Source organism: Hyla sarda, chromosome 3 (genome assembly GCF_029499605.1).
Source record: "Hyla sarda isolate aHylSar1 chromosome 3, aHylSar1.hap1, whole genome shotgun sequence".
Taxonomy (NCBI): domain Eukaryota; kingdom Metazoa; phylum Chordata; class Amphibia; order Anura; family Hylidae; genus Hyla; species Hyla sarda.
In genome coordinates, this window is record NC_079191.1 from 418,544,283 (window position 1) to 418,570,145 (window position 25,863).

The window sequence follows — 25,863 nt, forward strand, 5'->3', positions numbered from 1 at the left end:
CATCTCCCTGTATCCTATCTGTGATGTAATATAGATCCTCCCCTCTCCATGCTGGTAGCAGCCATCTTGCTTTTCCACATGTCCTCTAATCTGTGTACAACCTGGGCACACTCTATTCTCCTGCTGTACTGTGCATTTTACATGATTTCTGCTGGGAATAATCTTGGAATCTCCTGGTATCTGACATCTAACTCAATGTAAGTGCTGGATAATACATAGCAAAGTTATAGAGTTAGCATAATTTTCATAAATGCTTGTAAAAACGACCCACACACAAACACTGCTACATATACTTAGGTAGAAGGAACTCTCAAGTCCTATCTAAGGCTAGATTCACACGGCCATTTGCATCCGACCAGTTAAGGGTCTGATCGGACCCAGAAATGGGTTGGAGGCAAAAGGCTACCACCGGGTCATGACGGACCCCATTCACTTACATGGAGTCTGTCGGTGACCCGGTAATTTTACAGGATTTTAGCGGGGGAAAAAATAGAGCTTGCACTATTTTTTTCTCTGCTAAACTCCTGACTCTGGCCGGATTGCCGACAGAACTCCGAATAGCGGAGTCCGACGACAATGTGAACGAGGCCTTTGGAGATCACAAGCTGCTTTACTGCCTCAGAAAAGGAGTGATATATTCTACAACCTCTTAGAAGGAGTGATAAGAGAGGATAAAATCCTCTTTTCATTCTCTGTACCTGCACAGGCTTTAGACCAGTGCTTTGTGGCTGCATCCTGCCATAGGACACTGCAGCTCAACTTCTGTAAATATGTTACTACCCAATGTATCCACTCGCAGGCAACTAATGAAGTTTTTCCTAATATCAGCACAAGGCTAGAGAAGGGCATTATCTTCCTATCATCCCCCATAGTGCATTCCTGCACTACAGCTAAAAAGTGGGACTTTCTCACTAATTAATTATTGTATACAAGAGATATTTCTTTCTTGTGTCAATGTTATCTCAGTTTATTTGGTAAATCTGTATGCGGATGCCCTACTGTTGGTCCCTTAATCTACCCCTATTCCTAGGCGAGGTAGGACGCCCTTAGATTTAGGGACCAAAATTAGGGTTATCAGGTAGGGGCCGCTACGACCAGGCCCTCCACTTCCTTTAGTCCCTCACCCCTTTTCCTTCCATTTCCTGCTCCCCACATTTCCTTTTAGTCATGGTTGCAATACAATATTGCATATTGTAATAATTTACTTTTCCTTATGTGTTTTGGCTATTGGTGGCTGTGACCAATGGGTGACTGGTGTCACCTTATGACCTGGTGTCACAGAGACTTCTCCACTGCTGTGTCAAATCAGCAAAGTGTACACAAGCCAGAGGTCCCACTGTGAAAACATCCTGGGTGACGACAAACACTACAACCACCAATATACAGTCACCATCCACTTGCCCCAGGGTGACTCTGGGTTATTCACTGCACAATTACTTTATAAGATAAGAACATACTAATATTCTGACATGTTACAGTACCGTGGAACTACAACTTCAGCATGCCTGGGCAGCCAAGGTGTATACATACTATATATCCTGATCCCATAGAGATTGCAGCAGCAGTGTACAGATCTGGGTGGGGAGGGGTCTGGGAGCTAGCAGGAAGGAATCTGATAGGTATTGATGTCATCCTGTAGTTCACAGAAAGTCACACCTAGACCCATCTAATTTACTGCGGGTAAAACTGGTGATCACACGACCCAGTTACAGTAATGAATTGGCCATGCCGATGATGCTTTATGACTAGTGCTAGTGAGTGTACATGATATGTGCAAGAACAAAAAAGTGCTTTTTTTAAGGGACCAGAGCTGCAATACCCCCTACAATCTGTGGACAGGTATTACACTGTGTTTGGAAGAAAACAGCCATATATTGGATATTGTTTCCACCTTCCCCAGACTGTAAGTCCTGTTAATAAATCTGGTCATTGGTGTAAATGTAGGCACTTCTACTGTATGATTGCAGATTAAACTAAGCTGATGACAAACTCAGCTCTGCTACAACTAGGGTTGCCACCTGGCCTGTATTTTACAGGCCCAGCCGGTATTTTGGCCACCCTGCGGGTATTTTTATATTAAAAATACCGGAAATGCAATGGCCGGTATTTATCCAACCAATCCTCCAACTCCCGGAATGTTGCACCATATACTATACCAGTGTTTCACAACCAGAGCATCTCCAGCTGTTGCAAAACTACAACTCCCAGCATGCCCGGACAGCCAACGGCTGTCCGGGCATGCTGGGAGTTGTAGTTTTGCAACAGCTGGAGGCACCCCTGGTTGGGAAACACTGACCTATACTATGTACTACTAAATAGTGCAAAATACTGGGAGTTGTATTTAAAGGGGTATTCCGGGCAAAAAACATCTTATCCCGTATCGAAAGGATAGGGGATAAGATGCATGATCGCGGGGGGCCCGCCGCTGGAACTCCCTACAGCAGCCCGCATTCTATGCATAGCTGCGTCTTAAGTTTCGGAAACCGCCGGGCTTCCGAGACGGGGACGTGATGTCAGGCCATCCCCCCTCCATTCATGTCTATGGGAGGGGGCTTTGCGGCCGTTATGCCCCCTCCCATAGAAATGAATGGAGGGGGGCGTGGCGTGGCATGACGTCACGTCACGTCCCCGTCTCGGAAGCCCGGCGGTTTCCGAAACTGCAGACGCAGCTACGCATCGAATGCGTGCTGCTGCAGGTAGATCACGGGGGGGTCCCAACGGCGGCCCCCCGCGATCAGACATCTTATCCCCTATCCTTTCGATAGGGGATAAGATGTTTTTTCCCCGGAATACCCCTTTAATTTTGGGGCAGCTGCTGAGCCACATATTAGGGCATGCTGGGAGTTGTAGTTAGTAACTAACGACAACTCCCAAATTTGCTAAAAAAAAAAATAAAACATCAAAAAGTCCCATCAAAACAAAAATGGTACTATTATCCCCGTATATGGAGAAATAAAAAAGTTATAGGGGTGGTCAGAATAGGACCAAATTTCCCCCACATATGTGTATCCTGTGATGTCACGCATATAAAATAAATTATGCAAATTAGCATGGCCGGTATTTTTTTAATTTATTTTTTTGCAAGAAAGGCGGCAACCCTAGCTACATCTGACATTGAACCATGTGATTTTTCCCGTGTATTAGCGGAATCCTTCTCTATTGACATACCTGTATACTGTACACTGTATATGGAGCCAGGTCTCCCACTATAAAGGCATAAGGCGTCTCTCTTTCCGTCTTGTAGACCTTATTACTCACGTAGACGGAATATTCTGTGACAACGCCATTTGGATTGGAAGGGGACGACCAGATGACACGTACAGCTGTACTGTTGATTACCACAACCTCTGGAGGGAGCAGACCCTCAGGCTCTGGAATTAATGGAAGAATGTGAGTACGCTCCAGCTGTCTGCGGGAAAGACCTTGTGCAACCAAATGCATATTAGTATCCAGGCTTCAAAAAAATGTATAACAATGTGGCCTGCCGTCCGACGACCAGGCTCCCCCCGCCGCTCGCTGATCACCACAACCACTTATTATAACCACATGACTATAATAACCCTTCATAATATCAACACCCATGTGTGACCGATGGAATATTCTCTATTAAAATCAGATTAACTATCAATTGTGGTATTGATACAGTCCCGGTCCCATCCCAATCACAATGAGGCGGCGCGGAAAGCCGTTATATAGCCACGTAATGGTGGAGCGGAATTGCAGATGACCCAAGGAACATTAGACGTGTCACCCTGTAAATGACTTCCAGCAATAGGACGGCATTATCGTTAGGTAAATGATCTAAAGTGTTGATGATCGCTCAGTACTTAATACCCAGGTCTCATTTAAAAATTACATTCCCGGCGCTTAACCGAGGGGCGGCCGAGAGGACCGGGTCAAATGTTTCCTTACCATGTCAGCTGGGAAGGGATTTATGGCTATTTTGCAAACAGGAAAAAAAAGATGGTGGTCACCTTTCATATCAAGGAGGAAATGAGGATCCTTAGTTAAGGAGGTTTTTTAATGACCTGGAACACTTGCTGGGGAGGTAATGATAATATACGGTATTATACGATATTATACTTCTATATAATGAGTTTTTATAAAGTCAGGAGATTAAGATGAGCCGGCTGCATATGCTACGACTGGAGAGAAACTAAACCAAGCATATTATTTGATAGGAGGATATCTATCTATCATCTATCTATCTATCTATCTATCTATCTCTCATATCCATCTATCTATCTATCTATCTATCTATCTCATACCAATCTATCTATCTCATATCTATCTATCTCATATCTATCTATCTATCTCATATCTATCTATCTATCTATCTCATACCTATCTATCTCATATCCATCTATCTATCTCATATCTATCTATCTCATATCTATCTATCTATCTATCCATCTCTCATATCCATCTATCTATCTATCTATCTATCTATCTATCTATCTATCTCATACCAATCTATCTCATATCCATCTATCTATCTCATATCTATCTATCTATCTATCTATCTCATATCTATCTATCTATCTATCTATCTCATATCTATATATCTATCTATCTATCTCATACCTATCTATCTCATATCCATCTATCTATCTCATATCTATCTATCTATCTATCTATCTCATATCTATCTATCTCATACCTATCTATCTATCTATCTATCTATCTATCTATCTCATACCTATCTATCTATCTATCTATCTATCTCATATCTATCTATCTCATACCTATCTATATATCTCATATCTATCTATCTATCTCATATCTATCTATCTATCTATCTATCTCATATCTATATATCTATCTATCTCATATCTATATATCTATCTATCTCATATCTATCTATCTATCTATCTATCTCATATCTACCTATCTATCTCATATCTATCTATCTATCTATCTATCTATCTCATATCTATCTATCTATCTATCTATCTATCTCATATCTATCTATCTCATATCCATCTATCTATCTATCTATCTATCTCATATCCATCTATCTATCCATCTCCTATCTATCCATCTCCTATCTATCCATCTCCTATCTATCCATCTCCTATCTATCCATCTCCTATCTATCTATCTCCTATCTATCTATCTATCTATCTATCTCCTATCTATCTATCTCCTATCTATCTATCTCCTATCTATCTATCTATCTCCTATCTATCTATCTATCTATCTATCTATCTCCTATCTATCTATCTATCTATCTATCTATCTATCTATCTCCTATCTATCTATCTATCTATCTATCTATCTCATATCCATCTATCTATCCATCTCCTATCTATCCATCTCCTATCTATCCATCTCCTATCTATCTATCTATCTATCTATCTATCTATCTCCTATCTATCTATCTATCTATCTCCTATCTATCTATCTATCTATCTATCTTATATCCATCTATCTATCCATCTCCTATCTATCCATCTCCTATCTATCTATCTCCTATCTATCTATCTCCTATCTATCTATCTATCTATCTATCTATCTATCTATCTCCTATCTATCTATCTTTCTATCTATCTATCTCATATCTATCTCATATCTATCTCTCTATCTCTCTATCTATCCCATATCTATCTATCTCATATCTATCTATCTATCTATCTATCTATCTCATATCTATCTATCTATCTATCTATTTGTCTCCTATCTATCTATCCCATATCTATCTATCTCATATCTATCTATCTATCTATCTATCTATCTATCTCATATCTATCTATCTATCTCATATCTATCTATCTATCTATCTCATATCTATCTATCTCATATCCATCTATCTATCTCATATCTATCTATCTATCTATCTATCTATCTCATATCTATCTATCTCATACCTATCTATCTATCTATCTCATACCTATCTATCTATCTATCTATCTATCTCATATCTATCTATCTCATACCTATCTATATATCTCATATCTATCTATCTATCTCATATCTATCTATCTATCTATCTATCTATCTATCTCATATCTATATATCTATCTATCTCATATCTATATATCTATCTATCTCATATCTATCTATCTATCTATCTATCTATCTATCTATCTATCTATCTATCTCATATCTACCTATCTATCTCATATCTATCTATCTATCTATCTATCTATCTATCTCATATCTATCTATCTATCTATCTATCTATCTCATATCTATCTATCTCATATCCATCTATCTATCTATCTATCTCATATCCATCTATCTATCCATCTCCTATCTATCCATCTCCTATCTATCCATCTCCTATCTATCCATCTCCTATCTATCCATCTCCTATCTATCCATCTCCTATCTATCTATCTCCTATCTATCTATCTATCTATCTATCTATCTCCTATCTATCTATCTCCTATCTATCTATCTATCTCCTATCTATCTATCTATCTCCTATCTATCTATCTATCTATCTATCTCCTATCTATCTATCTATCTATCTATCTATCTCCTATCTATCTATCTATCTATCTATCTATCTCATATCCATCTATCTATCCATCTCCTATCTATCCATCTCCTAACTATCCATCTCCTATCTATCTATCTATCTATCTATCTATCTATCTATCTATCTATCTATCTATCTCCTATCTATCTATCTATCTATCTATCTATCTCCTATCTATCTATCTATCTATCTATCTATCTTATATCCATCTATCTATCCATCTCCTATCTATCCATCTCCTATCTATCTATCTATCTCCTATCTATCTATCTCCTATCTATCTATCTATCTCCTATCTATCTATCTTTCTATCTATCTATCTCATATCTATCTCATATCTATCTCTCTATCTCTCTATCTATCCCATATCTATCTATCTCATATCTATCTATCTATCTATCTATCTATCTATCTCATATCTATCTATCTATCTATCTATTTGTCTCCTATCTATCTATCCCATATCTATCTATCTCATATCTATCTATCTATCTATCTATCTATCTATCTATCTATCTCATATCTATCTATCTATCTCATATCTATCTATCTATCTCATATCTATCTATCTCATATCTATCTATCTATTTGTCTCCTATCTATCTCTTTTGACATGTTTCCTCGCAGAAGAAATCTTAAATACAAATAATGATTGGCCTGTAGTTAACCATTTATTGACTGTCCTGCTCTGTGAGGGGGCTAGGCTGAGGCCGGGGTAATAGTCACTATTACACACAGATCCGCTCCTTTCTCTGGAGACCCTTTTATCGATCTATTTTCTGAACTCAGTGATGCACTTAAGCATTCCAACATTTTAGCCCCTTTTTTCCGCCGGTTTAATAAGATGACTGTTACAACCTTGCAAGATCAATCCATTTACTTCTCAGATTGAATAAAGTGCTAACCTCCATCTAAGGTGGTCACATGTGCCCAGCCGCTGCTGATACTGTGCGGCCCATTGGAGACCTCCACATAGAGGTGATAGTCGGTGTTTGGGCGTAATCCGCCAATCACTGCTCGGTTCACATTCGCCTGGAACGTCAGCGACCGGTTATATGTGGGTGACTGTAGGACCAGGGTGTAATGATCGACATCTCCTTGTAGATCTTGTACGGCTGGAAAGAAATACATTTTCAGTGTTAGTTATGTAGAAAATATATATGTTTCACTGTAGAGAACGACAGATATGTCTAGATTAGTGGTCTTCAAACTGCGGCCCTCCAGATGTTGCAAAACTACAATTCCCAGCATGCCCGGACAGCCGTTGGCTGTCCGGGCATGCTGGGAGTTGTAGTTTTGCAACATCTGGAGGGCCCCAGTTTGAAGACCGCTGGTCTAGATAGATAGATAGACAAAAAGCAAGAAAAAGCAGCACACCAAAAACCGAAGTGAGCCTCAGGTGGGTGCAATTCAGTGGGAGACCTGGACCTTGGTCACAACTCACTCACGGATCTCCGGACTTCATGTAGAAACAAAGAACACTGCAGCACTCCAGAGTTTTGAAGCAAAATCTTGTGAAAAATGTATTCCATCATAGGTGCAAAGGCAACGTTTCAGCCGCAAGCAGCAGCCTTTTTCAAGCCAAAAAAGCTTGAAAAAGGCTGCATGCCTGCAGCCGAAACGTTGCCTTTGCACCTATGATGGAATACATTTTTCACAAGATTTTGCTACAAAACTCTGGAGTGCTGCAGTGTTCTTCGTTTCTACCTAGATAGATAGACAGGTAGATAGATAGATATGAGATAGATATGAGACATGTAGATAGATAAATAGATAGATAGATAGATATGAGATAGATAGATAGATATGAGACATGTAGATAGATAGATATGAGAAATATAATTATATAATATATCTAGATAGACGTATAGATAAATAGATATCAATGTAGAGGGTAGGCAGCACAACCACGTATTCTAGAAGTCTTGGGGTGCAAGCAAGGATAGCAGTCCCAATCGCAGACAGCTCAGATAATCCAAGATGCAGAAAATGTAGCAGCACACCCAGTAGTAAAGTGCAAAAATTGGGATTTATTGACCCATATCAAATGCGACGTTTCGACGGCATCCCGCCATCTTTTTCAAGCATGATACACAGGTTACAACATCCACATTATATCAGGTGTGTAATTAACAAACAATCAAGTATAAAAAGTGTTATAAAAAGTGATCAAACGTACAATCATAAGAATAGAGTGTATACAGAATATAAAACATATGAGTGACAAACCAATTCAATCATGACATAAATATATATTAAATACAAAATATATAAAATAAGTGTATATTGATATCCCTAGGTCAAAGTCCACAGGTGCGCCAAATCGGCAGTGAATTAAAAACAATTAAAAACATGAATTCTACCTTGAGACAGATCCACATACTCCTGAATGCCCATAGACGCCATAACGGCGTTGTTCACTTCCGCATCGGTATCCAGCAGTCATGTGATCATCACCTGATCACACACGTCACATGGGCTTCACCGGCTTCAGCCAGCCGGTTCGGCGCATGCGCACATACTGTTGTATATCGTGCAGAGTATTAATATACAGTAATAAAGGTTCTAGAGGTGATGATTTCGAGAATTAATAGTCTAAATACCATACATAAGACTCTTGCCGATGTCAATGTACACATTGCTGTGAGCTCCTGCGTCCTCCCCAACACTCCGAAAAAACGCATGTAAACCGCAACACGATGTGTACAGAGACATAACTAAGTAGATTAGTAAGAATTAATGAAAGAATTATTGAAAAAACAATTTATTATGTTAGTTTAATTAGTGAACTAATATAGGTGGGTTTCCGACACGTCCCACCGAATAACCGGTAGAACGCGTCGAAAACGCATCCACCTATAGGAAGTGTAAAACAAAAAAGATTAAATAGATGTGAAAAAATAAATAAATGTGAAAAAAATAAATAAAAATTGTGGGAATATTTTATAACCCAGTGTACGTGAGTGTAAAAATTGATACGGTAATGATAATGGTAATGTAGAAATGTGAAAATATAAATAATAATAATTAAAAAAATAAAACATAATAAATAATAAAAAATTGATAATTGATATGATGTCTCGCTGATGTGAAAACACATCGTGGATCATAGATAAGTATTGTGTCAGAATGGTGTACAAATAATGATCCTAACAATATTGTGTAAAGGATCAAGGAAAATAGTGTCAAGGTGATGTTATATTTATCTAGAATTTATAATAGACTTATTGGATATCCCCTCTAACTATTAGTCAGAGGATATATACCTATACAGTATATCTACTAATAGTTAGAGGGGATATCCAATAAGTCTATTATAAATTCTAGATAAATATAACATCACCTTGACACTATTTTCCTTGATCCTTTACACAATATTGTTAGGATCATTATTTGTACACCATTCTGACACAATACTTATCTATGATCCACGATGTGTTTTCACATCAGCGAGACATCATATCAATTATCAATTTTTTATTATTTATTATGTTTTATTTTTTTAATTATTATTATTTATATTTTCACATTTCTACATTACCATTATCATTACCGTATTAATTTTTACACTCACGTACACTGGGTTATAAAATATTCCCACAATTTTTATTTATTTTTTTCACATTTATTTATTTTTTCACATCTATTTAATCTTTTTTGTTTTACACTTCCTATAGGTGGATGCGTTTTCGACGCGTTCTACCGGTTATTCGGTGGGACGTGTCGGAAACCCACCTATATTAGTTCACTAATTAAACTAACATAATAAATTGTTTTTTCAATAATTCTTTCATTAATTCTTACTAATCTACTTACCGTATATACTCGAGTATAAGCCGACCCGAGTATAAGCCGAGACCCCTAATTTCAACCCAAAATCCCAGGAAAAGTTATTGACTCGAGTATAAGCCTAGGGTGGGAAATACCTCATCCCCCCCTGTCATCATCCAGACCCCTCATTAACATCCTCATCATCATCCCCTTGTCATCATCCCACACATCCCCCCTTCATCATCCCCTTGTCATCATCCCACACATCCCCCCTTCATCATCCCCTTGTCATCATCCCACACATCCCCCCTTCATCATCCCCTTATCATCCCGCACATCCCCCCTTCATCATCCCCTTATCATCCCACACATCCCCCCTTCATCATCCCCTTATCATCCCACACATCCCCCCTTCATCATCCCCTTGTAATCATCCCACACCCCCCCTTCATCATCCCCACCCCCCTTCATCATCCCCACACCCCCCCTTCATCATCCTCTTCTCATCATTCGCCCTCAGTGGTCTTCAACCTGCGGACCTCCAGAGGTTTCAAAACTACAACTCCCAGCAAGCCCGGGCAGCCATCGGCTGTCCGGGCTTGCTGGGAGTTGTAGTTTTGAAACCTCCGGAGGTCCGTAGGTTGAAGACCACTGCGGCCTTCAACATCATCCAGCCCCCCTTTCACCCCCTTTAGTTCTGAGTACTCACCTCCGCTCGGCGCTGGTCCGGTCCTGCAGGGCTGTCCGGAGAGGAGGTGGTCCGGTGGGATAGTGGTTCCGGGCTGCTATCTTCACCGGGGGCGCCTCTTCTCCGCGCTTCCGGCCCGGAATAGAGGCGTTGCCTTGACAATGACGCAGAAGTACGTTGGCAATGAACGCACCTCTGCGTCATTGTCACGGCAACGTGACTATTCTGAGGCCGGGCCCGAAGCGCTTAGAAGAGGCCTCCCCGGTGAAGATAGCAGCCCGGAACCAGTATCCCACCGGACCACCTCCTCACCGGACAGTCCTGCAGGACCGGACCAGCGCCGAGCGGAGGTGAGTACTCAGAACTAAAGGGGGTGAGAGGGGGCTGGATGATGTTGAAGGCCGCAGTGGTCTTCAACCTGCGGACCTCCGGAGGTTTCAAAACTACAACTCCCAGCAAGCCCGGACAGCCGATGGCTGCCCGGGCTTGCTGGGAGTTGTAGTTTTGAAACCTCTGGAGGTCCGCAGGTTGAAGACCACTGCGGGTGGGGGAGTTCACTCGAGTATAAGCCGAGGGGGGTGTTTTCAGCACGAAAAATCGTGCTGAAAAACTCGGCTTATACTCGAGTATATACGGTAGTTATGTCTCTGTACACATCGTGTTGCGGTTTACATGCGTTTTCCGGAGTGTTGGGGAGGACGCAGGAGCTCACAGCAATGTGTGCATTGACATCGGCAAGAGTCTTATGTATGGTATTTAGACTATTAATTCTCGAAATCATCACCTCTAGAACCTTTATTACTGTATATTAATACTCTGCACGATATACAACAGTATGTGCGCATGCGCCGAACCGGCTGGCTGAAGCCGGTGAAGCCCATGTGACGTGTGTGATCAGGTGATGATCACATGACTGCTGGATACCGATGCGGAAGTGAACAACGCCGTTATGGCGTCTATGGGCATTCAGGAGTATGTGGATCTGTCTCAAGGTAGAATTCATGTTTTTAATTGTTTTTAATTCACTGCCGATTTGGCGCACCTGTGGACTTTGACCTAGGGATATCAATATACACTTATTTTATATATTTTGTATTTAATATATATTTATGTCATGATTGAATTGGTTTGTCACTCATATGTTTTATATTCTGTATACACTCTATTCTTATGATTGTACGTTTGATCACTTTTTATAACACTTTTTATACTTGATTGTTTGTTAATTACACACCTGATATAATGTGGATGTTGTAACCTGTGTATCATGCTTGAAAAAGATGGCGGGATGCCGTTGAAACGTCGCATTTGATATGGGTCAATAAATCCCAATTTTTGCACTTTACTACTGGGTGTGCTGCTACATTTTCTGCATCTTAGATAAATAGATAGATAGATATGAGATATATAGATAGATATGAGATAGATAGATATGAGAGAGATATGAGACATGTAGATAGATAGATAGATAGATAGATAGATATGAGACATGTAGATAGATAGATATGAGAAATATTATATAATATATCTAGATAGACATATAGATAAATAGATAGATATGAGATATATAGATATGAGAGATAGATATGAGATAGATAGATAGATATGAGATAGATAGATAGATATGAGATAGAAATATATGAGATAGATAGATAGATATGAGATAAATATAATTATATAGCTAGATAGACAGACAGATATATAGATAGATACAGTAGATAGAAATACAGATATAGGATAAATATATATATATATATATATATATATATATATATTTTTTTTTTTTTTTTTTTAAGATAGATAAATAGATAGATTGATAGATAGACAGACAGATAAAGAGTAGAGTAGATAGATAGTTAGATACTGTAGATTGATAGCACCCTCAAGAAGGATGGGTATAGTAGTTTAGTGCAACTGAGGGCTGTAGTCCCTTGGGGTAGAATCTTTATTGTAGTCACGGTTGGCTTTGTGGCTGGATAACCCTATTGGTCCCCCTGTAAACCCTTGAAACTTTTGGAACTGGAACCTTTCAGACACAAAGGTATGTAGTAGCCACAGGAAATAAAAAATGATTATGCTGGGTGTAGTAGTCTTTTGTATATGTCCTGTTACAGGGTAGTGCAGCTGCTCTGGTGTTCCCTTGTGACTCCCTCTGATCTTTTATTAGGGAAGATATTCCCATATGAAAAATGCAAGAATGAGACCTCTGGACACTAAGAATCAGTGAAACAACTTAAAGGGGTATTCCAGGAAAAAAACTTTTTTTTTATATATATATCAACTGGCTCCAGAAAGTTAACCAGATTTGTAAATTACTTCTATTAAAAAATCTTAATCCTTTCAATAATTATCAGCTGCTGAAGTTGAGTTGTTGTTTTCTGTCTGGCAACAGTGCTCTCTGCTGACATCTCTGCTTGTCTCGGGAACTGCAGAGAGTAGAAGAGGTGTGCTATGGGGATTTGCTTCTAAACTGGGCGGTTTCCGAGACGTGTCATCAGAGAGTAGTTAGACAGAAAAGAACAACTCAACTTCAGAAGCTCAAAAGTACTGAAAGGATTAAGATAGATTAAGATTTTGTATAGAAGTAATTTATAAATCTAGCAGCAGCAGAAGAAAGAGTTCGTCGGAGCACTCACCTCAGACACCAGGTATAGCGTGCAGAGAAAGTTTTTATTTCATCTTTCCAAAGCTGGATACAAATCTGTTTAACTTTCTGGAGCATAATCCTTCTTTCCTCACAAAACCTAGCAGGAGTCAGATAGGATGCGTCTGCTTTAGCCTGAGCTACACTAGACTGAACAGACCTAGTTTCAGCCCTCTAAAAATAGAGCGTTGGACTTGGAAGGCTCCTCCCTCAGACCTTACTAGCAGTTTCTACATAGAAACTATTCTGAGAGAATGTCATGTGACCAAAGTTACATGCAGCCTTACAGACACAATCCAACAGTGGTGGCAGTAAAGAGCAAAATGTTTAACTCTTACACTTTTAAACACTACGGTGTATGCAGTGTAATATACAAAACAACAAAGCATACATGTTTAACTCACAATATTTAGATGCAATATTGGATATTTGGAAATATAACTGTTCAGCCACAGGACAACTCTACACTTCGGAAAGGTAGTACCCGGACGCAGCACATTACTTAAAATTATGTTAGGCTCTTTTCACCTAGTGATTTTTCAGTTATTGAAGTTCCGTCGCATGTTCCGTCACGATTTTCGGCAAAACCCGGCCGTTACAAAACCCCTGACGGCCAAGACTAAATCGCATTGCAGCCTATGGGATTTTGTAACTGCCCGTTTGCACCCGTATATGCCCGTAATTCATTACGGACGTTATACAGTGACGGGACATCGTGGCGGAAAAATTACATCCATCCCAATTCCTCTTACCATATATTTTCCATTAACCCAAGTCAAGATGTAGAAATTTCTAGTAAAAAGGATGATGTTTTACTCACAGGGTTTGGTCCAGAAGGCTTCTACAGCAGTGTGGTTTATGGCCTTCACAGTCAGATCACTTCCCCATTTAGGGGGGCCTGGAAGGGTTGTTGCTTGTACTTCTGGGCCGGATGTATATCCTACAGAATTGTACACAATCAGCTTGTACTCATAAAAGGTATACCTGAAAAATAGGAGATAGCAAATAATGGCTCCATTTCATGATGTATTAAACAACAGCATCAAAACCCATCTGCTCTGCTTGCAGGTCTGGAAGAAGCTGTTTCATATATTTTATTTAGCTTTATATTATATGTATATGTTGAACTGCTTTATTTTAAACCCATTTCCCAAAAAATAAATAATAATAATAACAATAAATCAATCCAAATTATGGACCCAAGGCATCCAATGGCTGCCTCTCTTAAAGGGGTACTCCACTCCCCAGCTTTTGGAACATTTAGTTTCAAACGCTGGTGCGGGCATCAGGTAGTGCCACGCCCCCTCGTGACGTACGCTTGGCCCCTTGTGAGGTGACGCCCACCCCCTCAATGCAAGTCTTTCAGAGGGGGCGTCAAGGCTGTCACACCCCCTCCCATAGACTTGCATTGTGGATGCGGGACATGATGTCATGAGGGGCGGAGCGTGACACCACGAGGGGCGTGGTGACACCCGAAGCCCGCACCAGCATTCGGAACTAAATGCTTCAAATGCTGGGGAGTGGAGTACCCCTTTAAAACAACTTACTTAAAGGGAATGACCAGGGGACACAACCTTCTTTATATGTTGCTTGAAGCAGGTTAAACATAAAATGTCATACTCATCTACCTCCCGCAGCAGCTGTTCCACAATCTCCCATGCCTCACTTCTCAGCATATCGTACTGTTTCTGAGACGAGACATCTAAGCAGGACCTGCCTGCTCAGCCAATCAATGACTAAGGCAGTACCTTCTGAAATGACTTTGAACCAGAAGAAAGAATTGGTGATGAGATAAGATTGGGAGGCAGTGGAATGGGGCAGCAGCAGGGGATCAGGGCAGGTGAGTATGACTTGTTTTTATTTTCTTAAAGTGCCCCACACATATATAAAGAATTTTATGCCCTCAGACAACACCTTAAGATCTAAAATTACCCAAGTTATTAAAGGCATTTTCCTATCAGAGAAAGTTATTTAGCTGATAGATTGGGAACCAACCAATAAAGCCCCCCACTATCTCAAACACATGTGCACCACCACTCAGTCATTCTCTATGGAAGCTACTGAAAACAGCCAAAACTGTGCTCGGTTCTCTCCTAGAAGAATTGCTTGTAGACACACAAGGATATTTAGGGAAGAATGAGGTACACAGAATGCTACCTTGTGCAAAATAATGCGGGGGATGTAATGAGCAGACAGGGAATGAATAGCAGGTGCTGCAACTTCAGTGATTGTCTGATAGTCTGCTGTAAAATGAGATGTTTTGCAACAGCTCTGGGCAAGAAACTGTCAGGAGCACTTTGAGAGGGGAATAGGCAGGGTGGGAGGACTGTGATGAAGAGCTAAGAGAAAACAATGTATTCTGGGAATTGTTGTACTGAGCAACTGTGTAACCAGGAAGTACAAGATTAAGACCCACCATCTTGGTTCAGAACTGAGGCAGATGGGTATGCGATGCTATATGCTTCTCCAGCATTTTTTTTAACCTGATGTCAGAATACCCCTTTAAAGGGGTACTCCGCTGCTAGACATCTTGATAGGGGATAATATGTTTGATTGCGGGGGTCCCACAGTGGCAGGACCCCCGCAATCTCCCTGCTGCACCCGACATTCGTTTAGAGATTCAGGTGCAGCGCCAGAGGCTCGTGACGTCACGGACATGCCCCCTCTATGCAAGTCTATGGGAGGGGGCGTGATGTCACGAGCCTCCGACCTGCACCGCCAGTCATCCGGCACGGAGCGAAGTTTGCTCTGTTGCACCGGATGTCTGGGGTGCTGCAGCTTTGGATAGGGGATAAGATGTCTAGGGGTGGAGTACCCCTTTGAGCTTAAAGAAAAATAACAAGATAACTAACACAGAAAAGGCAATTGCGTATATACAAAAGGTAGAAATAGCTGTTAGGCGTTACAAATCACGTGAAGCACAGAGAGCAGGAGGGTCTTCGTAGTCTTGCACAGTACATACATTATACTAGAAAAACCAAATGGATCCAACCTGACCTGGTGCCCAAAGGGGCAGCGGTTCTCAAAGAGCAGTGCAGTACTACACTTTACTCTAGGGAGGTGCTACTTGACAGCCAACGAGTGCATGGACTTCAGTAACACAGGTGTGGGCCCTCTATGATTGCTCCGATCAGCCATTCACACGTTTCGACATATATTGAGTATGGTTTCAACTTACAACATATTGAAACATGACGCTGCATATTGTTTTGATCAACATTTTCAAAGTATCTACGCCCATCTTTAGTTTCTGCACCATATCACTTCTCTTATTCCGAGATGTTCCCTGCAGAGAGCTTGTACCCAGAGACCATTGTTAGGACTTTTTGCGTGTACTAACATACTTTGTATGTTTGGGATGTGTGGTAGCCCTTGGGGGGTTTATGGTAGGGATGGTATGGTGTTGGTATATGAGGGGTTAATATTAACCCTGTCACTCATGACGCCAGGGTGAGGGCTGGTATGCTGAATCTATGTTCCGGCCTATCGCCGCCCTTACCAGAAGCGATAGGTGCAATGAAATGACTGAAGGTCCACAAGCAGATTTAACTTGAACTTGAATAACTTTACTGCAGTGCTTGCAATATCCAATGCGTAGTAACAGTCTCATATAACAGTTCTTAGGTTGCTTAGCGACTGGCAGAAGTTGCGGACCTTGCATTAAACTTATAGTGATGTGGGAGTGATGTGCAGATGTGCAGATCCATCCGGATTTAGGGGAAATATTGGGTCCGGTGATACTGCATAGTGCTTAGGGGATGACACACTCTATAATTTAGATCATTCAGCCGTTGTCGCAAGGCTCAGGCCTAACTCACTGCGATTACTGCAATATAGGTCTTCTCTCATCAAGAGCCAGGAGAAAGAGAGCGAGAAGATGGCTGCCGCTCCCTTATATGGTAGATAAGCAATTTGGAGAGATATCGGCGCTGGATAGAGGAACCAGGAGGAGTGTAGCATAAAATCAAGTTGGGTTTATTAGATGCAACGCGTTTCGCTGCGCATGCGCAGCTTCATCATGCCTGGTGTGGATGAGGACACAAGCATTTACAGGCGCTTCCCATTGTTGTGTGTGTGCACACAACCAACTCTGGTAAGCGGCGTGGGATAGATCGTTTCCCTTCCCTATGGGCCTGACCTACTGATCCCGCACATGGAGCGCCTTCTGCTTTCCTTTTAGATTAGCTCCCTTATATGGGCAGGGGGCGTGGCGATTCTGATTGGTCCGAACGTCTGCCACTCACTTTACATGGTATCATTGGATTGCTTACATCACAGGATCTATATAAATTGCAAAACCCAAAATGAGGCTAGAGATACCTGGAAGTGAAGCCTGGAACGCATCCAGAATGAGGCTTGGAACGCATCACATGACCCGAAGGCCCTGCGACACCATGGAAACAAGTAATTAACCATTTACATACTGAAATAATACTATATACATTATTCTATGGACAAATTAGAAATCTATACACTACAATAGAGGCGACTAGGGGCGGACTGACTAACAGAGATCACTAAGTCCTAGGGACTCTGGCTATGGGGACCCATAGATAAATAAGTACCGTATGAAATGTGGCACTGGGACACCACAGATGTCCCTATAGGTTTGTAATACCATAGTCTTGTCACTATGACGGCTATTCCATCACCCTCCCATATGTGCTTCATGGTTGCCTTCATCCTCCCTTTTAGTCCCTAGCCTTGTCTTGTAGTTGACATCATACGTTATTTCCCATAAGTGATTTGAGTGTCTCCATTCCAGCTTTCAGGTCCTATAAGCTCTTCTTGGTTGACTTCATCCTACTTTTTAGATCCTATAAGTGCTTCATGGTTGACCTCACTTTTGTTGTTAATTCCTTTATGTTAAAACTTGGACTCCACTTCCTATAGTTGCTTCATGGTTGGTTTGGAGGCTTATTTTGGGTTTATTTTGGGAAGTGTCCATTCTGAAACTTCAGACTACACCTACTTTGGAGGGGAAAGCTGTGCATAACTAGCTTGCCCCCTGACTGGTGAGCAGTTAAGGGGTTAAGAAATATACAGGCAATGTTTTTTAGCCCCCTCCCCCGCCTGTAAAAACTTGTTGGTAACTATAGTGGTATGTCCCATGGGTGGGGGGGAAGGAGTGCACCAATCAGGGGTCTAATAGTTTCCCGGGCTTTCAGGGGCCCTCCCCTGGGTATTTATAGCTGTGGTGCCTCCCTTCCCCCCCTCAATCTGCCCAGGACCCGGAGTTTTGCCCTCCCTCCCTTTTTTGTATCTCTGTTTATTGTAAGTCACAGCTTGGCGGTAAGAAGACGGTGAAAGCGGGGGCTGTCCGGTGGTAGGAGCAAATCCCCATAGAAAACCTCTCCTGCTCTGGACAGTTCCTAAAATGGACAGAGGTGTCAGCAGAGAGCACTGTGGTCAGGCAGAAAGGAAATTCAAAAAGAAAAGAACTTCCTGTGGATCATAACAGCAGCTCATAAGTACTGGAAGGATTAAGATTTTTTTAATATAATTAATTTACAAATCTGTTTATCTTTCTGGCACCAGTTGATTTAAAATTAATGTTTTCCAGTGGAGTACCCCTTAAAGCGCTGCATCCTCCTATCTCAGTGTTTCCCAACCAGGGGGCCTCCAGCTGTTGCAAAACTACAACTACCAGCATGCCCGGACAGCTGATTTACAAATATTGCAGATGAAGAAAAGTGATATGGGTGAACCTAAAGGGAGCCTCTAGTCACTGGGTGCCCGAAATGGTCTGTAGTAAGAGCCCCTCCTCTCAGCTATGAATGGCAGCTCTAGTGGTCTCCTGATTTGAGGCTAGATCTGTCAATCATAGCTGAGAGGATGGACTAAGGAAACTCAGTACAGAGAATACCAGGCACCTAACCAGAAGAACCCTCCTCCTGGACACTTGCCATGGTGGCAGCTGGGAGGTTTTACAACAGCAGATATCATTACACTCCCATTCCTAACCTCTGTATAAGGCTATCAGCAGTTTTAAAGGCTTAAAATTGCTATCAGACTCCCTTTAAGACTCGTGTTTCCCCTATTGTTGATCCAGAGGAAGGTAAATAAAAAAAACCCAGGGCAGGGCTCAACAGGCTTAGGTTTTTGTCAGCTCTTTCCAATAGGGGCTGTCCCATTTAAAATAAAAAAAAAAAAAAAAAAAAACTCAGGAGTACAGATAATGACTGCAGAGGTTCTGGTTGAGCAGTTGTTTAGTACTATATTTCCCATAATGCATTACTTTCCCTCAGCTCTTCATCACAGTCCTCCGAACCGGCCTACTCCCCTCCCACAGCACTCCTGCCATTTTCCTGCCCAGGGCTGTGCAGAACATTTCAGTACACGGCAGACTATTGCTCTGCAGTCAGTAAATCTGCAGCACCTGCTGCATACATTCCCTGTCTGCTCCTCTTCCTGTGGTCTTGTACAAGAACACACAATATCAAAACACACCTCATTCTCCTAAATGTCGCAATATACATATATATATATATATATATATACTTATATATATATATATATATATATATATATATATATATATATATATGACAGGGAGATGCTGATGTAGTCTGTAGGGGCTGGTCAAAGGTGACATCACTGAGGGGGCAGGGCTAAAGCTCAGAGACAAGATCCAACCACACCTCCTGAGAAAAAAGATGACAATGAGATGACTACACAGCTTCCTGAGACATGTGCCCTTGATTCTGGTGATCAGTCAGCTACTTATCGCTTGTCCTATAAATTTGATATAGGATAAACCCTTTAAAAATTTAACATATACCTGATAGATATGAGATGATGAGATGATAGATATGAGATAGATAGATAAATACATATGAGATAGATAAATAGAAGATAGATAGATATGACATAGATAGATAGATAAAAGATAAGTATGAGATAGATCGAGAATTATAGATAGACAAATAGATAGATATGAGATAGATAAATAGATAGATACGAGATAGATAGATATGAGATAGATAGATATGAGATAAATAGAAGACTGATAGATATGAGATAGATAAATAAATAAATAGATAGATAAGTATGAGATAGATAGATGATATATAGATATGAGATAGATAGATAGATATGAGATAGATAGATAGATAGATATGAGATAGATAGATAGATAGAAAGATAGATAGATAGAAGATAGATAAATAATCTTTTGCTTTCTAATGGTGGACTTGTGATATGATTGTAGTTCTTGTGATTGTTCATCTACACAAGTGTCCTCCAAACTTCTTTCTGGCTGTCCGGGCATGCTGTGAGTTGTAGTTTTGCAACATCTGGAGGGCCACAGTTTTGATACTACTGGTGTAACAATCACCAGAACTACAATCATATCAGAATTCTAACAATTTTTTTGAAGAACATTCCGGCTGTCCAATGGTCAGAGTTACCCATGGCGGTCGCCCTGCAGCCTTAGCCTTAATATATAACTGTAAAGTAATAAAAAAAAAAGAAAAAATACTAATATGTCTCTACCACCCATTTGTATGTATTACTTTTTTTTTTCTTCCTTTGTCTTTTAACCCACGAAATGATACATTTCACACGTTCCATTTCGCACTATTCCGCCTTCTTACAGAGCCCCGGCTGTAAAAATCGGGTTCTATACCAGACAACAGGCTCTATGAAAAATGCCAGCGCTTGTTTTTTTTTCCTACCGTTTTGTAATCTTACCTGCTAAGACCCTTATCTTCACAGAACCACCGAGTTCCTGAGTAAATATTCTGCCACAGATTTAAATCTTCAGGGGGATTTGATGTAAGTGGTTGCAGGATTGTACGTCTCAGGAGTTCATATCTAACACAAAAGACAAGCAGAGCGTCTGGATTATCTCGACTAATATTATTAAACAAAAAACAGGCAGTTTTCAAACATTATTTTGTTTTTTCAGCTGTACAATTGCTCAGATAAACATGTTGCCGTTTCCAAACCTATTTAGCTACAAAATGCACAATATTAATAAATAATAATATAAATAAAAAAAATATATAAATAAATAAATAATTCAAAAATAAATAATTAAACAAAAATTATTTTTTTATTTTATTTATTTATATTTTTTATTTTTTTTAAAGGAAATCCATTAACACAGAATATCTACTAAAGGTCTTCATCAAGGAAATGGCATCTACCGGTGTGTATCACACCTCAGCCTGTATCTTTATTCGCCTCTGCTGGATCCAAAGTGGTTACGGTATTTTATTCTATGATCGTAAATTGCGCACTTAGCCCCGGTTAGGGTTAAAGGATGCTTTGTAATCTTATTGCATTTCCATGTGTCCGTGGTATAGGGTGATGGTGGAGATATTTTTATCCTACAGATGCAATCATTCATTATTTAGGTTCCTACAGGATCTCTTTTAGAAAGTTCTCACTAATGACAATTTGCATTAATCTGAATGCGGTATGGCGCGGCGCGATGTGCTGCAGAGGCAAAGGCTTGTGTTCTGCACAAGATGGGAGAATGGTTATATTACTATATGATATGGATTGTATGTATATTTAGGGGAAGAGAAATGATAGGGCAGAAAGAAAGAAGGACCAATAGATACTGTAGATAGATAGCTTGATAGATGTTAGATAGATAGATATGAGATAGATACAAAGATAGATAGATAGATATGAGATAGATAGAAAGATAGTTAGATATGGGATAGATAGATAGATAGATAGATAGATAGATATGAGATAGATATGAGATAGATAGATATGAGATAGATAGATAGATATGAGATAGATAGAAAGATAGTTAGATATGGGATAGATAGATAGATAGATAGATAGATATGAGATAGATAGAAAGATAGTTAGATATGGGATAGATAGATAGATATATAGATAGATATGAGATAGATATGAGATAAATAGATATGAGATGGATAGAAATATAGATAGATAGATATGAGATATATAGACAGATAGATATGAGATAGATAGATATGAGAGAGATACATAGATAGATAGATAGATAGATATGAGATAGATAGATAGATATGAGATGGATAAATAGATATAAGATAGATACATATGAGATAGATAGATAAATATGAGATGGATAGATAGATATGCGGCAGATAGATAGATAGATATGAGGCAGATAGATGGATAGATAGATATGAGATAGATAGATAGAATATGAGATAAATAGATAGATAGGTCTATCCTTAAATGGGTACTCTCATTTAAAAAAAAAAATGATTTCATACATTATGTAAAAAGTAAAATGTTTGCGATATATTTTATTTAAAAAAAAAATCATGTTTTACGTGTTTTTTTTACATTTGTAAACCTGGCCACTAGGTGTCACCCTATATGGCTCAGGATTACTTTTCCCCCCTGACGTTGATCACGTTCAGCGTAGCACAGCGTGGTCCGGAATGTGCTTTTACATGAATGAGGAGAGGGAGATGCAAGGGGGCGGGGATATTTAAATTTTGCGCCGCGCCCGCACAAGCACTGTGCTCGCTCTCTGCCTGTTTCCTATCCCCGCCCCGCTGCATCTCCCTCTCCTCATTCATTGCAACGTGCGAGCTGCAGGAGAGAGAGAGAGGAGACGGGCGGAAGCGAGCCCCGGCCAGGCTTCAGATGACGTCGCGCCTGCCGGGGCCGCCCACTTCCTGCCCTCACCAGAGAGCTCAACTTTTGAAACTGTTGAAAAAAAAGGTAATTTTATGGGGATTTGGGAGAAAATAAAGACAGGGATAGATGTAGTTAGTGTCAGGGACAGATGGGGAGGGGGAATAGGGAAATTTAACTTAGTGATAGCTACTCTTTAAGATCTATCTATCTATCTCATATTCTATCTTTCTGCCTTATAGCTACATATGTAATATCTATCTATCTATCTATCTATCTATCTATCTACCGGATTCAATACAAAGTACATCATGGAATAAACCTCTTCACTTTGTATTGAATCCGGTGGTGTGCTGCATCTATTTTGGATATGTAGATGAAGGAGCTAGCCGGCCGAGGCTCTAGTTTGTTGCACCCCGACATCATCTCTTCTGGCTACCTGGTGTGCTGCTCATATTGGAATTTTATCTTTCTATCTACATGAAGAAAAATAGAACTCCAGGTTCACATAGAAAAAGTGTAAGGCTTTATTCACCGCACATCAGAACGACGTTTCGGCCTTCTCACACAGCCATTGTCAAGCAGAAAGTGTTACAAAGTGTTAGGTATAAATAGGGTGTACAATTCAATCATCATTAATTGCGTGATTATATAAAATTCATAAATATACAGTGTACAAGTGATTAAGATTACATTCATACACACTCACATACCCATTCTTATGGAACCTGCCACATCTAAATATTAAAAAATGTAGTGTAAAACATCGTACATACAAACTGAACAATTATCAATTTTCCAGAAATCATATCTCAATATCTGATCATTGGGGTGCAGATACCTGCCCCCCCCCCCCCAGTGCAGCAGAGTTGTCAAGCCCCAGAATACATAGAAGACCTGGCTCTGTTCAGTGTGTAGTGGGTGTGCTGGGTTATTATGAGTTATTCAACTCAGCCACCACAGGCAGGCTGCATCAATAACTAAGTCATGGCAGATATTGCAGCCTAGTACAAGAGGACCTTCTTCTGGGACCTTCAACTATATTGAGAACAGGTGTCAGGGAACGCGCGGTTGGACCCTCAGGTAGTGTAGGTGACACTGATGACAATGGTACCTACCTGGTCCCGTTCCCTGCTGTGGTTCCTGGGCAATCCTCTTCAGTTTCTTCAGCTTTGGGCCCAACTTGGAGCATGGGCGGAGGTTAGTGACGTCACCGCTGCTGTTTGCTAGCAGTGGGATCCAGCAGAGAACAGCAGAAGTGACGTCACTAATCCCCGCCCATGCTCCAAGTTGGGAACGGAGCTGAAAATACCGAAGAGGATTGCCGGAGAACAACAGCACGGAACTGGACAAGGTAAGTACCGTTGTCATCAGTGTCACCTGCACTACCTGTCTATACCAACAGGTTAGTGCAGGTAACAAATATGACAGATTTCCTTTAAGTCTTGTAAAAGGGAACACATCTCATTTGACATGTAGGCTAATCTGTGTGTGTGTGGTGTTCTAGAGCGGGAGTCGCTAATTAGATTGATATACACATGTGTGAAAACTTTTTGTGTCATTTAAGCATCCAGTGGGTGGTCCTAAACAGTGACAGACAGCCTTCTCCCTGGGTAGGACCATCCTCTGGACTCTTAAAGAGTACATCTCATGAACTTGTTAAATTTTATAATCCTCCCAGGTCACTGCCCCCATCATGATAAATCCCCCCTTGCCTTTATTTTTATTATTTGTTAGTTTTCTACCTTGATATTGTTCTGGATTTTCTGTTCAGTCTCAGTCAGTTTCACAGACTGGGAAGGGGCGTTCCCCAGCAGATGTGACATCATCTGAAGCCATATAGGGGAGAACTTCCTCCCTCACTCTGCTACACATAGCTCAGAGCAGTGTACTGTGTGAGATGGGCTATGAGTGTCTAAGGCTGCACACACCACCTCAGCATTTCCTGAGTTTGGACTTCTGCCAGGCCAGCAGGAGTCCAAAGTCTGTGCAAGAGATGGGGGACAAGTAGGGAGACACTTGGTGGCAGCTTCTTTTAAACACAAATAAAACATAGAAAACTTTTTTTTTAAACAAAGTACCGTATTTATCGGCGTATAACATGCATTTTTTAGGCTAAAATTTTTAGCCCAAAGTCTATCTGCGTGGTATACGCCGATAAGCTGCTGCAGTTCAATGATTTAAACCAGGCACTTTAAATCAATGAACTGCAGCGGCTTTTGCAGCGTCGCAGTCTAGAGCCCTGCTGCTGCCGTTTCTCTCCCCCCTGCTATCGGCTCCGCTGCCCCTTCTCTCCTCCTGGCTATCGGTGCCGCTGCCCCATTGCCGGCGCCGATAGCCAGGGGGAGAGAAGCGGCGCTGGCAATGGGGCAGCTGCGCCGATAGCCAGGGGGAGAGAAGGGGAAGCGGCACCCATTGCCGACGCCGCTGCCCTGTTGCCTCCCCCATCCCCGGTTGTATAATTACCTGTTGCCGGGGTCGGGTCCGCGCTGCCTTTGGCCTCCGGTGCGTCGTAGCTATGCGCTGTGAGACGCAATGACGAGTGACGAGCGCCGTGCAGCGCATAGCAACGACGCAGGGGACGCCACACCGGAGGCTAGAAGCAGCGCGGACCCGACCTCGGCAACAGGTAATTATACAACCGGGGATGGGGGGAGGCAATCGGCACCGGCACCGATAGCC

General features: G+C 41.0%; 1 protein-coding gene across 3 annotated transcripts in view; it reads right to left on the reverse strand.

The window, feature by feature from the left end:
• Positions 1–25,863, reverse strand: part of USH2A (usherin) — a 1,021,568-nt gene that overhangs the window by 300,380 nt on the left and 695,325 nt on the right. For all 3 annotated transcript variants that reach the window (XM_056568336.1, XM_056568335.1, XM_056568334.1), the window contains 4 exons: positions 21,280–21,402; positions 14,408–14,571; positions 7,390–7,599; positions 3,169–3,371 (listed from right to left, as the gene is read on the reverse strand). In XM_056568336.1, coding sequence (XP_056424311.1) covers positions 3,169–3,371; positions 7,390–7,599; positions 14,408–14,571; positions 21,280–21,402 — 700 coding nt within the window. The remainder of the gene's footprint in view (positions 1–3,168; positions 3,372–7,389; positions 7,600–14,407; positions 14,572–21,279; positions 21,403–25,863) is intronic.